General features: G+C 37.6%; 2 protein-coding genes across 2 annotated transcripts; both read left to right on the forward strand.

The window, feature by feature from the left end:
* The first annotated feature begins 1,247 nt into the window (after nt 1-1,247).
* On the forward strand, nt 1,248-5,772 carry LOC148837052 (extracellular calcium-sensing receptor-like). The gene is made up of 6 exons (XM_088913979.1): nt 1,248-1,450; nt 1,622-1,916; nt 2,093-2,905; nt 3,578-3,805; nt 4,014-4,137; nt 4,865-5,772. The coding sequence occupies exons 1-6, from the start codon at nt 1,248-1,250 to the stop codon at nt 5,770-5,772; spliced, it is 2,571 nt and encodes an 856-aa protein (XP_088770105.1).
* A 4,105-nt stretch (nt 5,773-9,877) lies between these two features.
* On the forward strand, nt 9,878-16,650 carry LOC148837053 (extracellular calcium-sensing receptor-like). Its single transcript, XM_088914256.1, has 7 exons — nt 9,878-10,080; nt 10,242-10,536; nt 10,629-11,441; nt 11,879-12,106; nt 12,340-12,463; nt 12,998-13,885; nt 16,571-16,650. The coding sequence occupies exons 1-7, from the start codon at nt 9,878-9,880 to the stop codon at nt 16,648-16,650; spliced, it is 2,631 nt and encodes an 876-aa protein (XP_088770382.1).
* Nucleotides 16,651-23,202: the final 6,552 nt, after the last annotated feature.

A 23,202-nucleotide genomic window follows, 5' to 3' on the forward strand; every position in this document is an offset into this window, starting at 1 on the left:
AGGACTGTGTGTGTTCTAAGTATTCTAAGCAGTATGCATTCTAGTGGCATTATTATTATTAAATACAAGTAGTAGTGGAATACTAGAATCAATTGATGTAGCTGCATATAAATTGACAGGCTTCCAATTGGTCTGAAAATAAGATATTAACAAGTTTAAAAAAGATTTTAGCATGTTCAGACTGTAATATGATACATAGTACCAAGTTAGAGCTTGTGTGTGTATCTGTGTAGGAATTAGATACAGGCCATGACTGAACCAACAAAGGGTTTTGTTAGTGCTTATGAGCGGAAAATCAGATTATTCTTTCTATCCAAGTGGAAAAATAATAAGAGAAGTCATGAGAATGGACCCCTGCTGAATAGTAAAAAGATGAAGTGGTAAAAACAGAACAATGAAAACTATGAGCACAGGCCAGAAACCTGAGATATCATGGTAATCCACTATTTTAAAGAGGTAGAGTCTGTATTTTTAAGCGGGACTCTTAAGTACGGCACTTTCTGTAATTAGATGTAAAGGTTTTGCAATTTTGTATTAATTAAATGAAAGCTCTGTGTGCACAAATAGTTAAACAAATGTAACACTGCTCAAGTAAATTCAATTGTCATAGAACCAGAAATGCACACATTTTGCTATTCTTTCTACAGCACAAATACAATGGCAATACATTTTTACATAGCGTCTATGTATATATTACTGAAAAAATAATGAAAGAATTCATTTGGGCAGAGCCTGGTTTGGGCCAGATAGTAAACCACACAGGCAGAAATTCCTAATTGTTCGTTTTGAAGCCAACTGATTTTCCAGTATTTCTACAGGGATATATTTTCATCAAAACAGAACAGAATGTATGCTTTTTTCTTGATGATGCCCTGATAACTTTCTTGTCTCCATTAATGAATCAGTTATTCATAATAGTAATACTGCATTTTCTATACTATTACATTATGATGTCGACAAACACAATACAACTAAGGGAAACTAGTTTCATGTGGTGTTCAATGAAAATGTGGAAGTAGTACTTAATCACTCCTATGTCTGTTTATTCTGATCCATGTGGTTGCTATTTTTAATTGTCTCTAAGTAGGAAAAAAAACAGAATCTCCTAGAATCTACCTCTGAGTATTGGTGCTTTTGTATCGGAACGCTGCATAATGTTAATTAAGCATATAAGATTTGCATCTCAGTATATAAGTGCCTTGAAATAATGACTCTTGACTTTGGATTTCAAGAAAGAAAGGTCTACAATGTTGCTACTTGCAGATATCGTTTTAATTGCGGTTTTCACGAGTGCAGAAAATCCTGTTTGTCAACCGTATGGAAAGCAGCAATTGCCTCACTTTTCAAAAGAAGGGGGTATCACAATAGGAGCTCTTCTTTCATTTCATAAGAAAAGTATATTTGTGAATCCATCATTTAAAGTCAACCCAGAGGAAATGGCATGTGAAGGGTAAGTTTTTTCAATGTTTGTTATTCATTTATGTTTGCTTCCAAACATAATACATTATATTAAACTCTTTGTTTATTCAGATTTGCGGTATATTCTATCATTAGTAAAACCCTGAAAAATAGTGGCAATAATAATAAATTAGTAAAATTATACATTGCACTTTCCCTACAGTTTAAATCCTGCAGAATTCCAATATGCTCAAACTATGATCTTTGCAGTTGAAGAAATAAATAACAGGTCAGACATTCTACCTAATATTACTTTGGGTTATAAGATATATAACGCTTGTGGTTCCATGAATCTGGTTGTAAGGGCAGCACTGGCTTTAATGAATGAACAGGAGAAAGGATTTCAACCAGATAAGACCTGCAACAAAAAATCTACTGTTGCTGCAATAATAGGGCTTTCAGGATCTTCACAGACAATTGGACTTGCAACAACTGTTGGACCCTTTAACATGCCTGTGGTAAGAAAACTTATTTTGGACATACTAAACAAAAAAATATATTTTTTCTTTCTGCTTTTAAAGATGGAATTATATATTACTTGTTCCTTTCCAGTGTACACACAAAGATCCCTGCTCAAACCTAAATATATATACTGTATATGTGTGTATATAATGTAAATATTCCTTTCCTGCAGGTAAGTCACTTTGCTTCCTGTGCCTGTCTCAGTAACAGAAAGGACTTTCCCAGCTTCTTCAGGACGATTCCTAGCGATTATTACCAAAGCAGAGCCCTGGCAAAGCTTGTGAAGCACTTTGGATGGACCTGGGTTGGAGCTATCAGAACTGATGATGATTATGGCAACAATGGGATGGCTACCTTCATTCAAGCTGCCCAGCAGGAGGGGATCTGTATTGAATACTCAGCGGCCATTTATAGAACTGACCCTAGAGAGAAATTCCTTAAACTTGTAGACATTATTAAAAAATCAACTTCAAGACTAATTATTGTTTTTGCATCTTATATAGATTTTGAAATATTAGTAAAAGAACTAATCCTTCAGAATGTCACGGGTTTCCAGTGGGTGGGCAGTGAGGCATGGATTACAGACAGCAATCTTGCATCGCGTGCAGGTTATAAAGTCCTGGGTGGAGCCATTGGCTTTGCAATTCCAAATGCAGAAGTACCAGGACTGAAAGAATTTATTCTAAATGCTCGTCCATCAGACACACCTGGAAACACTGGCTTAAGTGAATTCTGGGAAAGTATTTTCAACTGTACCCTGAATTCCCAGAGTGATGTGAGTATGAAGCCATGCACAGGATCGGAGTCTTTGGATGAAATAAACAACCTATACACTGATGTATCTGAAGTAAGGATATCCAACAATGTGTATAAAGCAGTGTATGCCATAGCCCATTCATTACACAACCTGATGATGTGTCAAAATGGACAAGGACCTTTCGACAACAGAACATGTGCAAATAAAGCGAACATAGAACCCTGGCAGGTAAGGACATGAGTTCTCCTCCAAATGTTTCTAATTGAATGCCTGAATAATAACGCACTGGACTGCTCGGTGGTGTAGTGGTTAGCTTTGCTGCCTTGCAGTACCGGGTCCTGTGTTTAATTCCGGACCCGGGTTGCTATACTGAGTTTGTATCTGGGCTTCGTCCCACAGTCCAAAAACATACAGGTAGGCTAAATGGCTTCTGGAACAGTGGTCCTAGGTGTGAGTGTGTGCGTGTCTGTGTTTGTGTGTGCCCTAATATGGAGTGCAATCCTGTCCAAGGTGTACTCTGCCTTGCACCCATTGCTTGCCGTGATAGACTGTGGCTCCCTGTGACCCTGAATTATAAGAAGCAGTTAGAAAATGGATGGATGTATACTATGCTTGAAGAACCCCCTTTAGTAACTGAAGTTCTCCATAACATTATAAGCTACTACGTAAAAAAAAAAATAATTTAAAGGTATGACGATGGTTATGTACTGTACGCTATATTTTTTTCTAAGGTATTTTCACATTTGTTAAGCATTTTATATGACAAAATGAGATGCAGTTATATTTTTTATTCACAAATGTAAATCTTACCAGGTTGTTTTCTTCTAGGTTCTCTATTACCTGAAGCAAGTTATATTTTTTATTCACAAATGTAAATCTTACCAGGTTGTTTTCTTCTAGGTTCTCTATTACCTGAAGCAAGTTAATTTTACAACTAGGAATGGAAAAAACATTTATTTTGATGAAAATGGAGATCCAGTAGCACGATATTCAATAGTGAACTGGCAGCTCAATAATGAAGGAATCACAACATTCAAAATTATTGGTGTATATGATGCCTCTTTACCAGAAGGACAACAATTTTTAATGAATGATGTTAATGTGGTGTGGGCAGGCAACCAGGATAAGGTAAGTTACTACCTGAGGATTCAGACTTGATTAGGCACCAATTAAAATGAACCCCTAAAATAGGTACTCATCTACAAATGCATATATTAAATGTCTATCATGCAATCAAAGAAATGTGCACAATTGTATTTGTTTAAATAATACATGGCTTCTTTTAAATTAAAGTCTTGAACTCTCTGACTCTGCATCACTGGTTGCCAAACTGCAGGTGCCGAAGTCAGTGTGCAGTGAGAGCTGCCTTCCAGGGGCTCGTAAGGCCATTGAGAAAGGAAAGCCAGTGTGCTGCTTTGTCTGCATCCCCTGTGCAGAGGGAGAGTTCAGCAACACTACAGGTGAGGTGTGAAAAGCACTGCAATTCATTTTATCATATGTATTAAATACATGTATCCATAGTACTTCAAATAGGAACAAATGACTTTTAGCTAAGCATGACATGGAACCCTTACATTCATTTGAATATTCATAGTATTAGTAAACTGCATGTTTTATAAACCCAACACAATCCACTGTCAGCAAAAAAAAAGGTTAAGAAGAAACACAGCTTGTAGTTGGTAAAGTCATTCAATTTACAGGAAAAACAAATTATGAAATGATTTATTGCAATGTTTCAAAAGTGCGCTGATTCCTGTTCAGTCTCTTTGAGAAAATGTTTTGGGTTTAAGTGATTATTAAACAGCTTTATCACAGGTTTTTTAGATTGTTCGCGATAATACAAGAAAAATACTTCAGCCCAGTAATAGTCAGCCCGGTTGACTTCTAAACAATGTAAGTAAATTCTTAAAATGAATATCGGTTTAGGTTTCATTAACAAGGGCAAAATAACATTCTCCAAATGAATCATCATTTGTGGATTTTTAAGAGATCTCAAGCAAGAAATTAGGAGAGTGATCTAAATTACTTCAAAATAAAGAACCATACTTTCTGAAGTTTTTTTTAAATCTAAATTATTATCTAAAAAAGCAAATATTAAATTATATATCATATATACTGTATATTGAAAATATTTTTGAACTGCAGAAATGAAAAGTCAGATTTTGTTTTGTTGTTCTCTAATTTCAGATTCAGTGGATTGTGTGAAGTGCCCTTCAGATTACAGATCAAATGAACAAAGAAATGATTGCCTTCTAAAAAATATTGAGTTTTTGTCTTTTCAAGAATTTATGGGAATTCTATTAGTAACATTTTCATTGTTTGGAACTTGCCTAACCATAATTACCGCTATTATATTCTATTGTCACAGAGACACCCCGCTTGTAAGAGCCAATAACTCTGAACTAAGTTTTCTTCTGCTCTTTTCATTGACTCTGTGTTTCCTCTGTTCACTTACTTTCATTGGCCAGCCCTCTGACTGGTCCTGTATGTTGCGCCACACAGCATTTGGGATCACATTTGTCCTGTGCATCTCTTGTGTCCTGGGGAAAACAATAGTGGTTTTAATGGCCTTTAGGGCTACACTGCCAGGCAGTAACATTATGAAATGGTTTGGGCCCACACAGCAAAGGTTAAGTGTTCTTGCTTTCACACTTGTACAGGTCTTGATTTGTATTCTTTGGTTGACAATATCACCTCCTTTTCCAAATAAGAACATGAAATATTATGCAGAAAGAATCATTCTGGAGTGTGACCTGGGATCTGCAGGTGCATTCTGGGCTGTGTTAGGGTATATAGGATTCCTCTCTGCCTTGTGCTTTGTGCTCGCTTTCCTGGCTCGGAAGCTGCCTGATAATTTCAATGAAGCCAAATTCATTACATTCAGCATGGTCATATTCTGTGCTGTCTGGATCACCTTTATCCCAGCTTATATCAGCTCCCCTGGGAAGTTCACAGTAGCTGTGGAAATATTTGCTATTTTAGCATCAAGTTATGGGTTGCTGTTCTGTATTTTTGTACCAAAATGTTATGTTATTCTACTAAAACCAGAAAAAAATACCAAGAAGCATTTAATGGCTAAAACACCAAAGAATTAAGATCGCAAAGAACTTTGATTACGTACATTTTATATTTTCGTTAAAATATATTTTTTCTCTTTCTGGTGAAACATGCCCTGGAATAAAAGCATAAAAATAATACAAATGTGTTCTGATTCTCATTTATCCTACATTTCCTTATAAAAATCTCTCATATTGTGTGTACATAGTACTGTATGTTTGCATATCATTTCCATCATTACACTTAACAGCTCTTCAGCACAGCTACAATATGTTTTAGTGAACTAGGATATTGGTAAGAAATAGTGTATATTTCTAATAATGCAACATACTGTACAACAAGGGTGAAAATATACAAAAAAGTATAAAACTAGTTTTCAGTTGAGTCAGTTTATTTTGAAGTTCTCCTGACAATTGTATTTTAATTTAAGTGGACTGAACAAATACTGAAACTTTTTAGGGGCAAACGAACACATTATTTTAATGATGTTCTTTTCTACCAGTGTCCTACACACTAATAGTGTCACAATTTTAGTATAAAACATCTGCTAGAACAGATGGTCTTGCACTAATGATTAAAAGTCCAGGCCTCTGATTTTCATTGATTCCTAAATTGAACGATATAAAATAGTTGAAGAACTGGCTTCACAGCATTCAGTTTAATAGCAGTTAGACGGATTCAGGGCCCGGGTGTCACGAACGGTTCTTTCCGGGCCCTATGCAGACGACACGATCTGGAATTGTGAAGAAACACTGGGGAAAAAGTCATGCAGGAGAGGGTATGGAGACAGGGGGCGTGTCCAAGGGGTGCAGGTGTCCAGGGAGAGTGAATCCGGGGGGAACAATCCATGAATAAATCCAAACAGGTATCCAAGACAGAAGGTAGAGTCCAGGCCAGGGGATCCATCCAGGGAATAAAACCATGAACTGGGTTGGGACCGGCCGGGCGGGGAATCAGGAACAGAAGGTTAAAAGCATAACGGAGCCAGACTCAGCAGGACTCTGGGTTCTCACGAAGCAGGATGTCAATGAGGAACCAGGAGTAAAGTCTGCGTCTGGCTTTTAAGGGGGAACGGAAATAGGGAACAGGTGCAGGTAATGGGAGAAAACAAGGAAGGGCTGGAGCGCCCTTAAGAGGAGGAGAAGCGATCGTGACACCGGGGTTCAGTTCCAGACAGTGCAGCTTTTTGTGTGGGGCCTCCGTGGTCTCTTCAATAACATAAAAGTGTAAAGGAACAAGTTAAAGGTTTATTCCATGCTGAAAAAAGAAGAAAGGAAAGACAACGTTTCGGCTGTGGAGCCTTCTTCGGGCGTGAAGAAGGATCAACAGCCGAATTGTGTTTCCTTTCCTCTCTTTTCAACATGGAATAAACCTTTAACTTTTTCCTTTGCAGCCTTTGTATGCTGACGCAGCTACCTACTTGAACATAAAAGTGTATATTTGTTCCTTTATAGAAGTTTCAGTATTGGCTAAATCAAGTTACATTTTGGACACTTACACTGACTACCTACTGTAACTGGAAGAGCTGACTGACCAACATCTAAGTATGCATCTTTGATAGACTCATTGCTCACTTTGTCTTAACATTACTTTTATTCAATCTTCATGAAGTTTTTGTGATTTTGTGACAATGATTTTTATGTTCATTCACTAGTTTGCTTGTTTGTTATTAGGGGACTTGAGAACTTCATCCCAGTCTATATTAAAATCTTATGCTTGCATTACAGGTGTTATCTACTGTATACGGTAACACATTTGCTATAATTTTGTTGTAAGAATGAAATACAGTTATCTACTCCAGTTACCTCTTAGTTCAGACAAGATGACAAAGTTAGCTCAACTCTAAATTGTTCTTTCATGTGAGTGTGTGTCCTGTACCACCTTACACTCCATAATTGTGGGACAAGCTCTGAGTTACAGCCCAGAGGACTAAGTGACTTTAGGATAATGGACAGCTCCATAACCGCCCAACTGTCTCTGACAGAGAAGGAGAACAGGAAGATCCCTCAATTCAAAACATGACTTGTATCTGTTACATCCAGCACCAACCCCCAGGTCACAGGAGCGGACGCTGAAGGTGTTTCAGGCCCAAGAGCCTGGGGGTCACAGAGGGTGACTTACTGCACCTTAGGCACTAGAGAGGCTGGCACAAAGCCAACCTGAGCTGATGCTGTCTGCAAAAATCTGCATTTGGGCTCCCAGAGAAAGGGCAGCAGGAGGCGGTTGGAGTCTCCTGGGATGCAGGCAGGTGGGTTAAAGGACTGGGACACAGAGGAGAGAAGTGCAGGAAAGGCTGGAGCAGGATGGGGAAGAGCCGCCTACTGTAGGTCTGGAGTTGTGTTTCGTCCAGAGGGCAGAGGGGTCCAACCTCCGAGGCCAGGCAGCATACTCCATATTGGGGCAGTCCCTCAGGAGGACACAGAAGCCAGGCTGATTCAAAGCGCACAGCCTCAGGGGGGGTCTTCTCCAGAGCCTAGGTCAGGCGTTTGCTGTCTTGGAATGCAGTCCTTGCTGAAAGCATCTGGAGCTGGTTGGCGTGGACTTCTCAGGTGCCACCTGGACCAGGCCAAGTCGTGTGCTGAGGTCCGGGTCCAAGGTGGAGTTCCATCCTCTGGTCCCTTGTTTGAGCCCTAAATCCTCTGGACAGCACAGCCACAGGCAGAGCCCTAGAAAACTAGAAACCAAGAACAGGAAGGACTACAATGAGACGCTGGCCACAGCAATTGCAACACACCCCGCTGCATCACAGTGAGGCAAGCGTTACAGTATTCGCCACACATGACAGGGATTTCTCAAGCAGCAACATACACCCAGCTCTGGGTGGGCACAAGCAGGTCAGAGTATTCTCACTTTGATCCACAACACTGCCCCTTGTTGCTGGAAAGGTGCACATGAGCTTGGTGTGTCGTCAAAAGATGCATCACATCACATCTCCAATAGAGGTTAACCAGGTGAGTGAGCTGGTATATCAAAAAAGAGTGCACAAGTGTTTTGGATCCCATTATGTTAATCCAGAGGCAATAGTGGAGACGCAAAATGGGTCGAAGAAATAAAATAATTTCCAACAATTATTGGTAAAGAATTTTCACAATATATTTGAAAGCCATTTCTGTTATGAGATGGAGCTCTGGGATGTCACATTTGCTCAGGGCACAATGTGCAACTTAGGAAAATAAGCCTTGAATGATGTGGGACAGATCACTTTGGTTAAGGGCGTGAGTGGTTACTGGCCTTGAGAATCGCTTAATTATTGTAACCAGGCAGGGAAGCAAACAGCCTGAGCTTTTGAATGTTCTGTACATCCCTTCAATGTTTCAAGTGGACTCAGACCCATAGTTGTCATGGTTTGGCATCATATCAAGCCTGGATTCAACATTATGTTCTCAGAACATGAAAATCTCTGTCAGTGGACAACTAGTCTTTGGGAAGGAACGACAGCAGGGTGCAAGCTAAACTGTAGATTCAGTCTGGAGCCCTGAGAAGCCCCTGTCTTGACACCCAGCAGGTGGGCAGAAGTACATTATGGAGATGGTCAGAAACATCTATAGTAGATGTATTTGATATATTTTATAGTCTCTCACCTTTCACAACAATTCATCTTATGAGTGCATCTTGATAATATTTCTGATAATGGCTGATAAGGTCATAATCTATTTCAACAACCAGATTTATTACCAAAAATCATTATGTAGTCCTAGATTGCATGATTCCTCACACAAATTGTGTATTTTAATGTAGATATTGCTTTTCAGTCAAATTAAAACTAGTTGAAAAAGAAGGAAAGACATTTTAAAACTTTCTATGCTAAATTTTCAGATAGTCAGAACTTTAAACCTGAAAGGAAAATAGATGTAACCTGTAAAACGGATTATGCCATATGACAAGGATTAAATCAGTTCAATTGCAGTTCACAGCAATATTTTTTAAACTTTGCATAATACACACAGCAGAAGTTCCACTGAGCAATTACATAGCACCATAATTCTATTCCGGTCCTAATGCAGACTCTACTATGAGCTTACCTCTGAGAATTCATGCTTGGTGCATTCATTTAAGCACATGGGATTTGAGAAAGGTGTATAAGTATCAGGAAGTAAATTATCTCAGCTTTGTACATGGGAAAGAAAATAAAAACAGTCCGTAATGTTACTGCTTGTGGAGTTATCATTGATTTTGTTCTTCACAAGGGCTGAGAAGCCTTATTGTCAACCATATGGAACACAAGAACAGCCCCAGTTTTCAAAAGAAGGGGACATCAATATAGGGGCAATATTTTCATTCCATAAAAAAACTGTTTTTACAAAGCCAACATTTAAGGTCAACTCAGGAAAACTCATATGTACAAGGTAAGGTTTTTCTTTTTTTAAAAAAATAGAGATTAATTCTTTGTTTTGAATTAATTCTGACAAATGGATGTTTTACATGTTTTTTTATTGGTGATTAAAATGCTATTGTAGGTACAACAATAATAATAAATCTAAGGATTTGTCAATATTTCTCCAAACAGTTTAAACCCTGATGAACTGCAGTATGCTCAAACATTAATATTTGCTATTGAAGAAATAAATAACAGTTCTGATATTCTTCCCAATGTGTCTCTGGGCTATAAGATTTATAATGATTGTGGAACCATAACTTTGGCTATAAAAGCTGCATTGGCATTAATGAATGAGCAGCAAGAGGAAATTAATTTAAAGAGCTCTTGCACCAAGTCACCCTCTGTTCATGCAATAATAGGACTATCTGAATCTTCACCAACAATAGGCCTTGCAACAACTGTTGGACCCTTTAACATACCTGTGGTGAGAAAACAGTATTTTCATCAGTTAATGAAGTAAAAGAAATGCATTCTTCCCCTTCATCAGCATTTTATGTTGTTTCTCCTTTCCTGTAGATCAGTCACTTTGCTACCTGTGCCTGCCTCGGTAACAGAAAGGAGTTTCCTAATTTCTTCAGGACAATTCCCAGTGATTATTACCAAAGTACAGCCCTGGCAAAGCTTGTGAAGCATTTTGGATGGACCTGGGTTGGAGCCATTCGAACTAACAATGATTATGGCAACAGTGGGATGGCTACCTTTGTACAAGCTGCTCAGCAAGAGGGGATCTGTGTTGAATATTCTGAGGCCATTTACAGAACTGATCCAAGGGAGAAATTCCTTAAAGTGGTAGACATTGTTAAGAAATCATCTTCAAAAGTAATTGTTGCTTTTATATCTTATATAGAATTGGAATTATTAGTCAAAGAATTTATACTTCAGAATGTCACAGGCTTCCAGTGGGTGGGCAGTGAAGCATGGATTACTGACAGCAATCTTGCTTCAAAAGAAGGTTATACAATCCTGGGAGGCTCTATTGGCTTTGCAATTCCAAGTGCAGAGATACCAGGACTGAAAGAATTTATTCTTAATACTCATCCATCAAACACACCTGGAAATACTGGCTTAAATGAATTTTGGGAAAATATTTTCAATTGTAAACTGAATTCTTATAGCAATGCGAGTGTTAAGCCGTGCGCAGGAACAGAGTCTTTAAAAGAAATACATAACCAATACACTGATGTGTCTGAACTGAGGATATCCAACAATGTGTATAAAGCAGTGTATGCTATCGCTCATGCACTGCACAATCTGATGACATGTCAAAATGGACAAGGACCTTTTGACAACAGAACATGTGCAAACAAACACAGAATAGAAAGCTGGCAGGTAAGGTAATTGATATTCTGATCATGCAAATATTTAAAAGCAAAATCAATTCAAGTTTGAGTATGTAATTCAGCCACCTGACATTTTTAACTTCCACTGACTTAATTACCCTTTTGTCACATCATATTAAACTGTGTGTAGTTTTCAAATATCACAAATGTGATATAGTATAAATCATTAACTATCAATGAAGAAATGAAAAGAAAAATAAAGAATCTATACTACACTATAACACTGCAGTGTTAGATTTTTCTAAAAGTAAAGAATATGTAAATAACAAGCATTTTTTTAAACTTCCATCTTCTTTGTTTACCAAGTTATAAGGCTATGTACAGTAGAATATATATAGAAAATACATATCCCCACTTCCCAAGGGGTAATATAGAATGAATGTAAGCAAACTTAAGAAAATTATGTTAACAACTTATTTCCTCCAGGTACAACATTACCTCAAGAGAGTTAACTACACAACCAAGAAAGGAGAGAAAGTATTTTTTGATGAAAATGGGGATCCAGTAGCACGATATGCAATAGTAAACTGGCAGCCGAACAATGAGTTAATCACAACATTTAAAATTATCGGTTTTTATGATGGCTCTTTTCCAGAAGGACAGCAATTTATAATGAATAATATTAGTCCTGTGTGGGCAGGTCATCAGTATAAGGTAAGATTTATACCTGATTATTCAGTATGAATTAAAAATGACTGCTTATGAAAATACACACTGTACAATGAAAGTCTTATCAATTCCAAACCTACTCTTCAGTCAGCTGAAGTTCACTTCTACTCAGTATCGCCTGTTCAGGTGTTAATTGTATTTGTTTAACTTATCCATGGCTTCTTTTAAATAAAAGTCTTGAACTGTCTGACTCTGCATCACTGGTTGCCAAACTGCAGATACCAAGATCAGTCTGCAGTGAGAGCTGCCTTCCAGGGACTCGTAAGGCCATTGAGAAAGGGAAGCCGGTCTGCTGCTTCGTCTGCATCCCCTGTGCAGAGGGAGAGTTCAGTAACACTACAGGTAGATCACGTTTACTGTGTGTTTGTCATAGTGAATTATACACTTTCTTTTGTTTTTCAAACAATGAATGGAACTGTCCGAAACTGTATATACTTGTACCAAAAATATTGTGTAGTTTGTAGCCAGTGAAAAACATAATTTAATAATATGTGCTGTTTCTTTGTAATTCTGTGTTTTACTAGCACGAATGAAAACACTGCCTGATGAGTGATAAAGCTTACAATGGTGGTTAGTGGTTAGTAAAGTTTGTTGTAGTTTATACTACATTCTTTATTACTAACTTTGCTTTCAGCTGAAAATGGCATACAAGCAATGAAATATATCTGGGAGCTGTGTACATTTTACTAAAACAACTAATTTGAACTGGAATTCACCATCTGCATTATACAGTATATATATCATGGTAGAAATTAAAATTATGTTATTAATTGATTTATTGAAATGACTTTTGCAGGATCCATATCAATGCTTTACAGTGTTTGGCTACACATTTATGACATCTGTTTTTAGATTTTCATTTTTTTCTCTTTTCAGACTCATTGGGATGTACCTTATGTCCTTTGGAGTACAGACCAGCTGAACAACGAAATCAGTGTATCTTAAAAAGTGTTGAGTTTTTGTCCTTTAGAGAATTAATGGGAGTACTTTTAGTCACATTTTCATTGCTTGGAACTTGCTTAACCATGGTAATTGGTGTTATATTTTTCCAGTACAGATTTACTCCCATTGTAAGAGCCAATAACTCTGAACTGAGTTTCCTTCTGCTCTTTTCATTGACACTGTGTTTCCTCTGTTCACTTACTTTCATTGGCCAGCCCTCTGACTGGTCCTGTATGTTGCGCCACACAGCATTTGGGATCACATTTGTCCTGTGCATCTCTTGTGTTCTGGGGAAAACAATAGTGGTGTTAATGGCCTTTAGGGCTACACTGCCAGGCAGTAACATCATGAAATGGTTTGGCCCCAAACAGCAGCGGTTAAGTGTTCTTGCTTTCACACTTGTGCAGGTCTTGATTTGCACTTTTTGGTTGGCAATATCACCTCCTTTTCCTCAAAACAATACAAAATATTATAAAGAAAAAAACATTTTAGAATGTAATTTAGGTTCATCAGTGGGATTCTGGGCTGTGTTAGGGTATATAGGATTCCTCTCTGCCATGTGCTTTGTGCTCGCTTTCCTGGCTCGGAAGCTGCCTGATAACTTCAATGAAGCCAAATTCATTACATTCAGCATGCTCATATTCTGTGCTGTCTGGATCACCTTTATCCCAGCTTACATCAGCTCCCCTGGGAAGTTCACAGTAGCTGTGGAAATATTCGCAATTCTAGCATCAACCTATGGGTTACTTTTCTGCATCTTTATGCCAAAATGTTATATTATATTACTTCAACCTGAGAAAAATACCAAGAAACATTTAATGGGTAAAGCACCGATAAAATAAGGCAGATCTCTTTGGAACATTTATTTTGCTCCATAAATTATTGTCCACATTTCCTTTCTCTGAGTTAAATTTATTTAATTGGATTTTAGTTTCTTCCCTCTTTTTAGTACCTCCACTTTGTCTTGCTAGCTGTCTATATTTTACAATTGGCAGAAGTTTGGATTAAAAAAAAATAAATCAAACTGTATGCCATTGGTTTTAGTCTTATTTTCTAGAACAGTTTTCCTCTGTACTTGCTGGATGATTTCTTCATCCCAGTCTAAATTACAAAACATTTTTGGCATGTTTAAATGTGAAAGTTGTTCATTGGGTTTCAAATGCAGTAGGACAAAGAATTATTCCATCATCAACTGTTCCATAACCTTTTGTTCTAAAATGTTCAAAAATGTTAAATGTTTGAATTTATTCACTTCCAAAAATTAGACCATTTTTGTTCTATGTGTTATAAGGCTATTTTGTTACTTAGAACTGGCACTAGAAGTTAATGAAAGCTAGGTGTAAAAAACTGTAACTGCAAAAAAATAATTCTAAAAGATTCTCTGACAGACATTATTTCCGTAAGAAAAACACAAATCAATTAAAATGTTTATCAAGCAGTGTTCTCATGCATTTTCATTATTCAGTTCTTGTAATTTGATTGGAATCCATTGACAGACCAAATGTGAAATGTAAAGCACACTGCAAAACAATGACTCCAAAATTTGGCTTCTTGTTCCTGAAACAAAATCCCAGAATACAAGTCGTTTAGGTGATATACAGTATGTACTCAATATATTTCTTACTGTAAGTGTGCAACCTATTTATCTTCTGTTGAGAAAGAAAACAATATCTGATGTATATACAGATCCAGCCATTCAGAATGCACGTCGGATCACGCAGCACATTGCGCCACATGCACCACAATGTACTGCAGCATGCGGCCTTATTTAAAAATATTCTGTTGTTGGATTGCACTACTTTGTAAAACAACCAGGTGGAGCAGTGAGTGCTTAATGTGGCGTGTGGAAGCATTGCGCTGTTGCCAGAAAACGCCTGGTTTCTAATCCTGATCAATGCTGAGCCCCTTAAGACAATCGTTTTCCAATTATAGAATGTAAGTTGTGTACTGTTTGGACTTTTATTCATTTTAAACTGTGTATTACAGTATTTACAGTATTTTAAATATTAAATTAATTAAAAAAGAAGGTAGGGCTATTTTACAAAACAAATTACTCAGTTAATTACATATATAAAAATATTATAGTTAAGTTTGTTGTGAACGCAATGTGCTTCTTTCAGGTTTACATCCACATTGAGATAATCTAGATTTTGTCTTAAAGCAAATTTCAACAAGTAATCTGGAACCAATTTAACTATACAACTTGATTATGAAAAATATATTTCACACATACTATACTGTAGTGGCTTTAAGGCATAATAAATACCTAATGTACATATAGTAGATGGTAGTGCTAACTAAATATAAAAACAAAGTACACAACACTATCCTTCTTCTCCATGAATGTTTTATGCATCTTTTTTAACGTTTAAAGTCTTTAACTCGGTAACTCATGGTGGTTATTTTGGTAAAATTTTGATGTACTTGTTATAATTATATAAAGTTTATATACTTCACAAAAAGATATAATCTTTTATCCTTTTCTAAGAATACATAATAAAACACTTGCGCTATTGTTGTAAAAAAGTTATACAGATTTAATACCACTTGATAGGAAAATTTATTATGGAATCGTGTAACTAAAGACATTTTGGCAGATAAAAATATCTCTTGTTGATATTTTGGAAACATTTGAACATGTTTGTTTAAACCACTTTTATCAAATCCCAGAGAGACCATTGCTTTGTTTTTCTTACATAGCTGCATATTTATTGTGAACCCAATGTGCATCTTTCAGGTTTACATCTGCATTGAGAAAATCTATATTTTGTGCAAATTTCAAATATGCAGATTTCAACAATATGTAATCAGGAAGCAGTTTAAATTTTGATTATAAAAATATATTTCACACACATTGCACTTTAGTGGCTTTAAAACCATACTGATTATATCATACTGAAGCTGATTACTGCACAGTCCAAAGACACATACTGGAAGGTTAATTGTTTCTGCGGAAATTGGCTCCGATGTGAGTGTGTGTATCTGGATATATGATTAGAAGTGATGGTTTTTTGATTAAGTGCAGATTTTTCTGTAAATTGAAGAGTTATAGAGGAGTACAGTATGTCTTGTGACTTGCATACTTCGTTTTAATGGAGTACAGTAGGAACAAGTGACGGTTAATTCCTGAAATGCTGAAAAGAAAAGAAACACAACTTTCAGCATGGGACTGCACAACAAACAATGAAGACGTCTGTAAATACACCCCCATCCTTCAAGCAAAACTGCCTATTGAAAATAACAAACACAGCAGGAGGTATCACCCCGTCCTTTGTAACAAACATAATGGTTGTTAAGGAAGTTTGAGTAGGGAGCTGCATTGCATGCATTAACTGCAAATGAACAAGTGAAGTTTAACAGAAGGCAATCAGCAATCAAATTGCCTGTTTTATGAGAACACTATATAAGAACTATTCATACATATGCCAAATTGATAGCTTACAATTAACTGAGGGTATACTATATAAATAAGGAAAAAGTAATAGGTTTATTCCATGCTGAAAAGAGAAAAAACAAAACACAACGTTAGGGCTGTGGAGCCTTCTTCAGGTGTAAGAAACATAAGGCAGTCAGTAAAGATAATATAGCATGGAAAAACAAAAGCCAGGAGAGAGGAGGAGGTGGGAGCAGAGGAGAGGCAGAGTGACCAATCAAGTAGTAAGAGGTCGAGAGAGGTGAGGAGAGGTGCGAAACGAAACCTACCGATGAATAGAGAGAATTAGAAGAAAACAAGTCTGTTGTTGAGAGAAGGGGGAGGTGTGAGCCAAGTTTCAGGATAATTTTAGTTTCTGGTGTATTTCTGCTATAGGAGTTAAGAAACCCTACTTTCAGAATGTAGATGGAGAGATCAGTATGATCATGGCTGTCAGAGGTGAAATGAGAAACTATGGGCTTGGAGAAATCTTTAATCTTCACAGCCCTAACATATTCTCTGAAGCGGTCTCAGAGTGTCCTTCCTCCTTTCCCCAGTGTAGATGGCTGGGCATTTACTGCAAGAGATAAAGTAAATATGGTTGCTAGAGGTATAAGATGTCAACTGAGTGATCCGGAATTTTCCTGAGGGGCCTTGAATGAGTGTTATGTTAGATATGTACTTGCAGGTTATACAGCGAGCTCTGTTGAAGGGAAAGTGCCTGGTGTGGATGATTGCTGAGGGTGGTCAAGGGAGCTGTGAACAAGAAGGTTATGCAGATTAGGTGGTCGGCAATATGAGATGATGGGGTGGTCAGAAAAGAGGGCCCCAATGGAAGGATCATCCTGTAGGATAGTAAAGTTATTGTTAATGGTCCTGGGGATAGAGAGTGTGTTAGAGTGGTAGGGAAGCACCAAAGGAATGTGGTTGTTAGTCCAGGAGTTCCTGATTGAGTTCATGGTCTGTGGGCTGTTTTTGGCTTGGATGAGGGCCCTGTCAATAACACGTGTGGGGTATCTTCTGTTGATTTTGAGTGCTTGGTTCTGGAAATTTATGTCTCACTGCAGAGCTGTCGTAGCTGAAGGAAATGTGAAACAGGGAGAGTGTTTTTAGTGTGTTTGGGGTGAAATGAGCTGTACAGAAGATAGCTGTTGAATCTGTGGGTTTATAATAGACTGAAGTAGAGAGTCAGGGATGGTTAATGGATAGGTTTATGTCTAGAAACGGAAGAGTAGTGGAGGATATGTTAACTGTATATTTGAGGGACGGGTGGAAGTTGGCAGAAAGTGCGCTAGCTGGTCATTAGAGCATGTGGCGGCACTGACGCAGTCATCAATGTATCGTTTATAGAGGTCCAGGACAAAGCCAGTGTAGGAAGCGAAGAAGCATTCTTCTACCCAGCAGACAAAAATATTGGCATAGCTGGGTCCCATTCTGGTGCCCATGGCGACTCCACTAACTTGCTGGTAAAAAAAGAGCTTATTGAAAGAGAATGCATTAAGTGTGAGTACCAATTCAGCAAGGGGTACAAGGGTGTGGGTGGGTGGATCAAGCACTGTGTGTTTGTCCAGCATGTGCTTGAGGGCTGTAATACTGTCACTGTGGGGAATGATGGTGTAGAGAGATGTGATGTCCATGTTAAAAATGTAGCATAATGGGCCCTGAAACTGGAAATCAATAAAAAGTTGCAGGGCATGGTTGATATAGAAAAGAAGACCTTCAACCAGCGGTCTCACAAGACTGTTCGAGTAAGGCAGAGATGTGAGTAGTTGGACAGTTGCATGCTGAGACGATGAGGCGTCCAGGGGTGTCGGGTTTCTGGATTTTGGAGAGGAGGTAAAATTGGGAAACCTGGGGAAGTTCAACAATATGGGGGAGCTGTTTCTGAGGAACCTAGAGATTGTTGGTCTGGAGGTTCATTCATGTTATTACTTAAAATTCAGAAATGTGAATATAGTTCACAAATTATTGTTAGAGAATGTTTACTATGCCCATAGACTTTCATAAATTAAAGAGAGGCTGAACCCAATGAGTTTGTGTTATTCTGCTTTATATGGTCAGGCGTTTCGTATACATAATGTTTGAATAGTAATTCTCGCATTATGAACTCACATACTGGAATCTATAAATGGAATCAGTTACTACATTTTGTTCAAATAAAAGTTGTGAAAATTTTCACAAATCACAAACTTTAAAATGAGGTGTGAAGCCTCTGTGTCATTTGTTTGCAACATTATTGGCATCTGAAACATCGTGTCTCAAAAATAGGTGAAATTGTAAAAATAGTAACAAATTAACCTGAACAAATTACAAGCAGTTTGAAATTATTTTTTATGATTAATACATTAATATTGTTAATGATGATCAGAGATGTTCTTATAGTCTGATTTATTAATATCTTAATATTTAACATGTTGTGATATATATATATAACAATAATCAAATGTCACTATAGTGCACATATTATTTACTATTTCATTTTTAGAGGGGTCTTTATTTGTTTAAAAATAAAACTTATACCCTGACTGAGAATTGAACACGGGACCTTCTGGGCGATTGGGACATACAACCCCACTTTCCCAAAGAGTCACTCAGTACCATATGGCAGCTGAAATGCACACCTCAAAATGTTTTCAAAATAATCACAAGTGAACGAGCCAAAGAAATGAATGCAGACGTTTACAGTACAGTACTACTACCAGCTATATGAATATATTATATTTAGATCCTTAAATTAATATCGTTATTGATTTCTATAGTTATGCAAGTTATGAGGATTTAAAAAAGTAAGTTATTTTACAACAACGACAGCAAGTATTCTTAGAAAAGGTTAAAACATTATCATTTTTTATAAAGTATATAAAAACATAGTCAGAATGAGCACCTCAAATCTTTTCCAAAATAACCACAGTAAGTGACATTTAAAGTCTTTGATGCATAAAATGTTTATGAAGAAGGTGGAATACTGTTGTGTATTTTTTTTTTATTTTTAGCTAGCACTACCAGCCATATACAATACATTTTGTTTATGATGTTACTCCATTGTGGCTATATCTTTGATTTTCTTCTCCAGTGCTACCCCCTTTTCCCCATAGCTGACAGACCTTTCTGAGGGGTTATCTGTTGTCCTCCCCCAAGTCGATTGACCGGGCTTTTGCTGGTTTGGTGGTGCTAGCGCTCTTTGCTGCATCAGGGAGGGTGGTTGTGCCTCTGCCAGCCTGCCACATTGACTGTGCAGCCTGCAGGGTGGGGCAACAGTGGCGGCCTGTTGCTTTTGGGGTTGGTGACTGCGGGGCTCCCCTGCTTTGTAGCAACCTCCTTGGCTGTGGGCTAGAGAAAGTACTGGTTGTCACTCACAGGCACAGCAGCCAGATGGCAGAGCTGGTGTCAGGTGGTGATGGCAGGTGGGAACTCCTCCCCTCTATAGGGCTGGGTAGGTGGAGGCTGAGCTGGCCAATCTGTTCTCCTTCAGTGACCATAGGCTCAGTTACAGGAGCAGAGAGAGTGAGCGATTGCTTGGTCAGGCAGGCCTCTTCCTTCCATGGCTTCTTGGGCTCTGGCAAGGGTTCCTTAAGCAATGGTGACAGGAAAGATCTTTGCAGCTCTCAGCTGCCTTGTTAGCTTTCTGCAGGCTGCCTGCATGCCACTCTTAGCCTTTGAATCCTCTTTGGCACATTACTAACTTCAGCTACAAATGTGATTCTTTGAGGCCTCCCTGAACCAGGATTGCTTTTGGTCACCCAGCCCAGAGGGATATGTTGGCATAGCTTTTTGTTGGTCAACACTTCTTCTTGTTCATTAGAAGAGATTCACGCCTTCCAGTCTAGTTCTAGTATACTGCCCTACGGTGGTGGGGAGGGGTACACTGCCATTTGGAACCAGAGGCTCTGGTGAGATTTCTAGCAAATTCTTATAAGAACCTTTCAGGTTTAGCTTCCCTCTTCCTCTTTCCAAGCAGAGAAACTGCTTTGTGGAGTCTGCTTCTTCTTCATCACACTACTGACACCCAGTTTCCTTTAGATTTTCACAGAATTCAAACTCAAACTCGTCAAGGCAAATGAAAGATGATGTTTTATTCCAGTTCATGTATTCATAACTACACTGGAAAAGCAAACAGCGGCAAAGGTCAGTAAGTAATCAGGCAAGCACATTTACACGTAAAAGAAGAGTGCAAATGTTCAAGATGGCAAAAGACAACAATTTTATAATACCTGTAAAAGCTGCAAAACAAAATTAAAGTTGCAGACAACAGTTCAAAAACTGAATTACAATATATACTGATAGCTACTGTATCCTAGCATTGTCCTTGACTGGCAAAGTACTGTATGTAGCTGCCTAGCTGTGGAGTGCCATCTACCAACACTAGAATATTATAACTCACAAAAAAGTTTATGATAATGAGGACAATACATATTATCTATAGTAATTTAAGTGGTGTAGTATTCCATCAAACATCATCAATTTACTTAAATTGCAACTCCTCATTATATTTTGCAATCTTTGGAAGAATGAATAAAACAAAAGCACAGGTCCCATGTCCCAACAGCACAAGAGCAATCATATACATGCAGGACCATAATTAATGTTTTTTCTTGTTCAGATCTCAGATCACCTTTGAGAATTAATGCTTGGTGAGTTCATTTAAACACATGGGATTAACATAGATCTATATAAGTACTGTAAAGTAAGCCAACTCCGCTTTGTACAAGAGAAAGAAAGGGTAACATAAGGTAATGTTGCTGCTGTTAAAATTAGTCATGATTTCTTTCTTCACAGGGGCTGAGAAGCCTAGTTGTCAACCATATGAGGCATCTGAACAGCCCCAATTTTCAAAAGAAGGAGACATAAATATAGGGGCAATTTCTTCATTCCATATAAAAGCTGTTGCTGAAAAACCAACATTTACAGTTAAACCAGGACAACTACTATGTTTAAGGTAAGCCTTTTTATGAAAGAAGGTTATAAAACACATAATACCACATTCCTCTAAATGAAATCAAACATAATTGTATATCCAAAAAATGTGCATGATACTGCATAAAATATTATCAAACAACTACAGATATACTGTAATAATACATTTTTTAACAGGTAATGCTTTGCCCCTACAGTTTGATTCCTGAAGAATTCAAATATGCTCAAACGCTGATGTTTGCTATTGAAGAAATAAATAACAGTTCTGAAATTCTTCCTGGTGTCTCTCTGGGCTATAAGATTTACAATGCTTGTTGTTCTGTAGCTTTGGCCACAAAAGCTGCATTAATATTAATGAATGAACAACAGGAGGAAAGCGATCATCTAAATAAGTCCTGCACAAAGCCACCCTCTGTTCATGCAATAATAGGACTATCTGGATCATCACAGACGATTGGACTTGCAACAACAGCTGGACCCTTTAACATACCAGTGGTAAGAGAACTGTATATTTTAATAGATATAGAATAAAATGTAGATACTTGTCCCTCAGCACCAATGATCTTCTTTCTCCTTTCTGCAGATGAGTCAGTTTTCAAGCTGTGCCTGTCTCAGTAATAGAAAAAGGTTCCCAACTTTCTTCAGGACAATTCCCAGTGATTATTACCAAAGCAGAGCCCTGGCAAAGCTTGTGAAGCACTTTGGATGGACCTGGGTTGGGGCCATTAGAAGTAACAATGATTATGGCAACAGTGGGATGGCTACCTTTATACAAGCTGCTCAGCAAGAGGGGATCTGTATAGAATATTCAGAGGCTCTTTTTCAAACTGATCCTAGAGATAAATTCCTTAAAGTTGCAGATATTGTTAAGAAATCGTCTTCAAAAGTCATTGTTGCTTTTACACCTTATATAATTTTGGAATTGTTAGTTAAAGAGCTTTTGATACAGAATGTCACAGGTTTCCAATGGGTTGGTACTGAGGCATGGATTACAGACAAGAACCTTGCAGATACAGGCTATAAAGTCCTGGGTGGGGCTATTGGCTTTGCAATTCCAAATGCAGAGATGCCAGGACTTAAAGAATTTATTGTAAATAGTCGACCAGCAAACACTCCTGGGAATACTGGCTTAAATGAGTTTTGGGAAAGTATTTTCAACTGTAGCCTAAATTCTCACAATAATTTTAATGTTAAGCCATGCACAGGAACAGAGACTTTGAAAACAATACATAACCAATATACTGATTTGTCAGACCTAAGGATATCATACAATGTGTATAAAGCAGTGTATGCTATCGCTCATGCACTGCACAATCTGATGACATGTCAAAATGGACAAGGACCTTTTGACAACAGAACATGTGCAAACAAACACAGAATAGAAAGCTGGCAGGTAAGGAAATTATTTTTTTCTGCTCTATGTAAATATTTAATTGGAAAATTTACAAATTTTATAAAACTCATTACTCTATTTTGAATACACAATTCTAATGTTGTTATAAACTAACATTTCTCATAGGTCTATATTTTGGCATTTAGTTACAGTATGTGATTTTGTAATGAGGGACAGATGATGGTAATGACAAGTGAAATTGATATTTGACCCATAGATGTGATGGATTATGTACTTAAACACTTCATATTGCCTACCAATGCATATTTTGCCATGAGGTGTTATGATCAAGATTTTAAAAACTGTGATCAAGTAACAATAACTGCTTCTCACTGTAAAATTAAAACTAATAATAGTCAAATATTAATAATAATAGTCAAAGAGGATACATAGTTAAAAACACTAGAGAGGGATTTGAGG

Source organism: Atractosteus spatula, chromosome 4 (genome assembly GCF_055471065.1).
Source record: "Atractosteus spatula isolate fAtrSpa1 chromosome 4, fAtrSpa1.hap1, whole genome shotgun sequence".
NCBI lineage: Eukaryota > Metazoa > Chordata > Actinopteri > Semionotiformes > Lepisosteidae > Atractosteus > Atractosteus spatula.

Excerpts from the sequence above, each read along its gene's own strand:
- LOC148837052 (XM_088913979.1), top strand. The coding sequence starts at position 1,248 with ATGTTGCTACTTGCAGATATCGTTTTAATTGCGGTTTTCACGAGTGCA. Across the intron at positions 1,451-1,621 it reads GAGGAAATGGCATGTGAAGG|TTTAAATCCTGCAGAATTCC; the intron begins GTAAGTTTTTTC and ends CTTTCCCTACAG. Across the intron at positions 4,138-4,864 it reads AGAGTTCAGCAACACTACAG|ATTCAGTGGATTGTGTGAAG; the intron begins GTGAGGTGTGAA and ends CTCTAATTTCAG.
- LOC148837053 (XM_088914256.1), top strand. The coding sequence starts at position 9,878 with ATGTTACTGCTTGTGGAGTTATCATTGATTTTGTTCTTCACAAGGGCT. Across the intron at positions 10,081-10,241 it reads GGAAAACTCATATGTACAAG|TTTAAACCCTGATGAACTGC; the intron begins GTAAGGTTTTTC and ends TTCTCCAAACAG. Across the intron at positions 13,886-16,570 it reads TACCAAGAAACATTTAATGG|AAAAAACAAAACACAACGTT; the intron begins GTAAAGCACCGA and ends TGCTGAAAAGAG.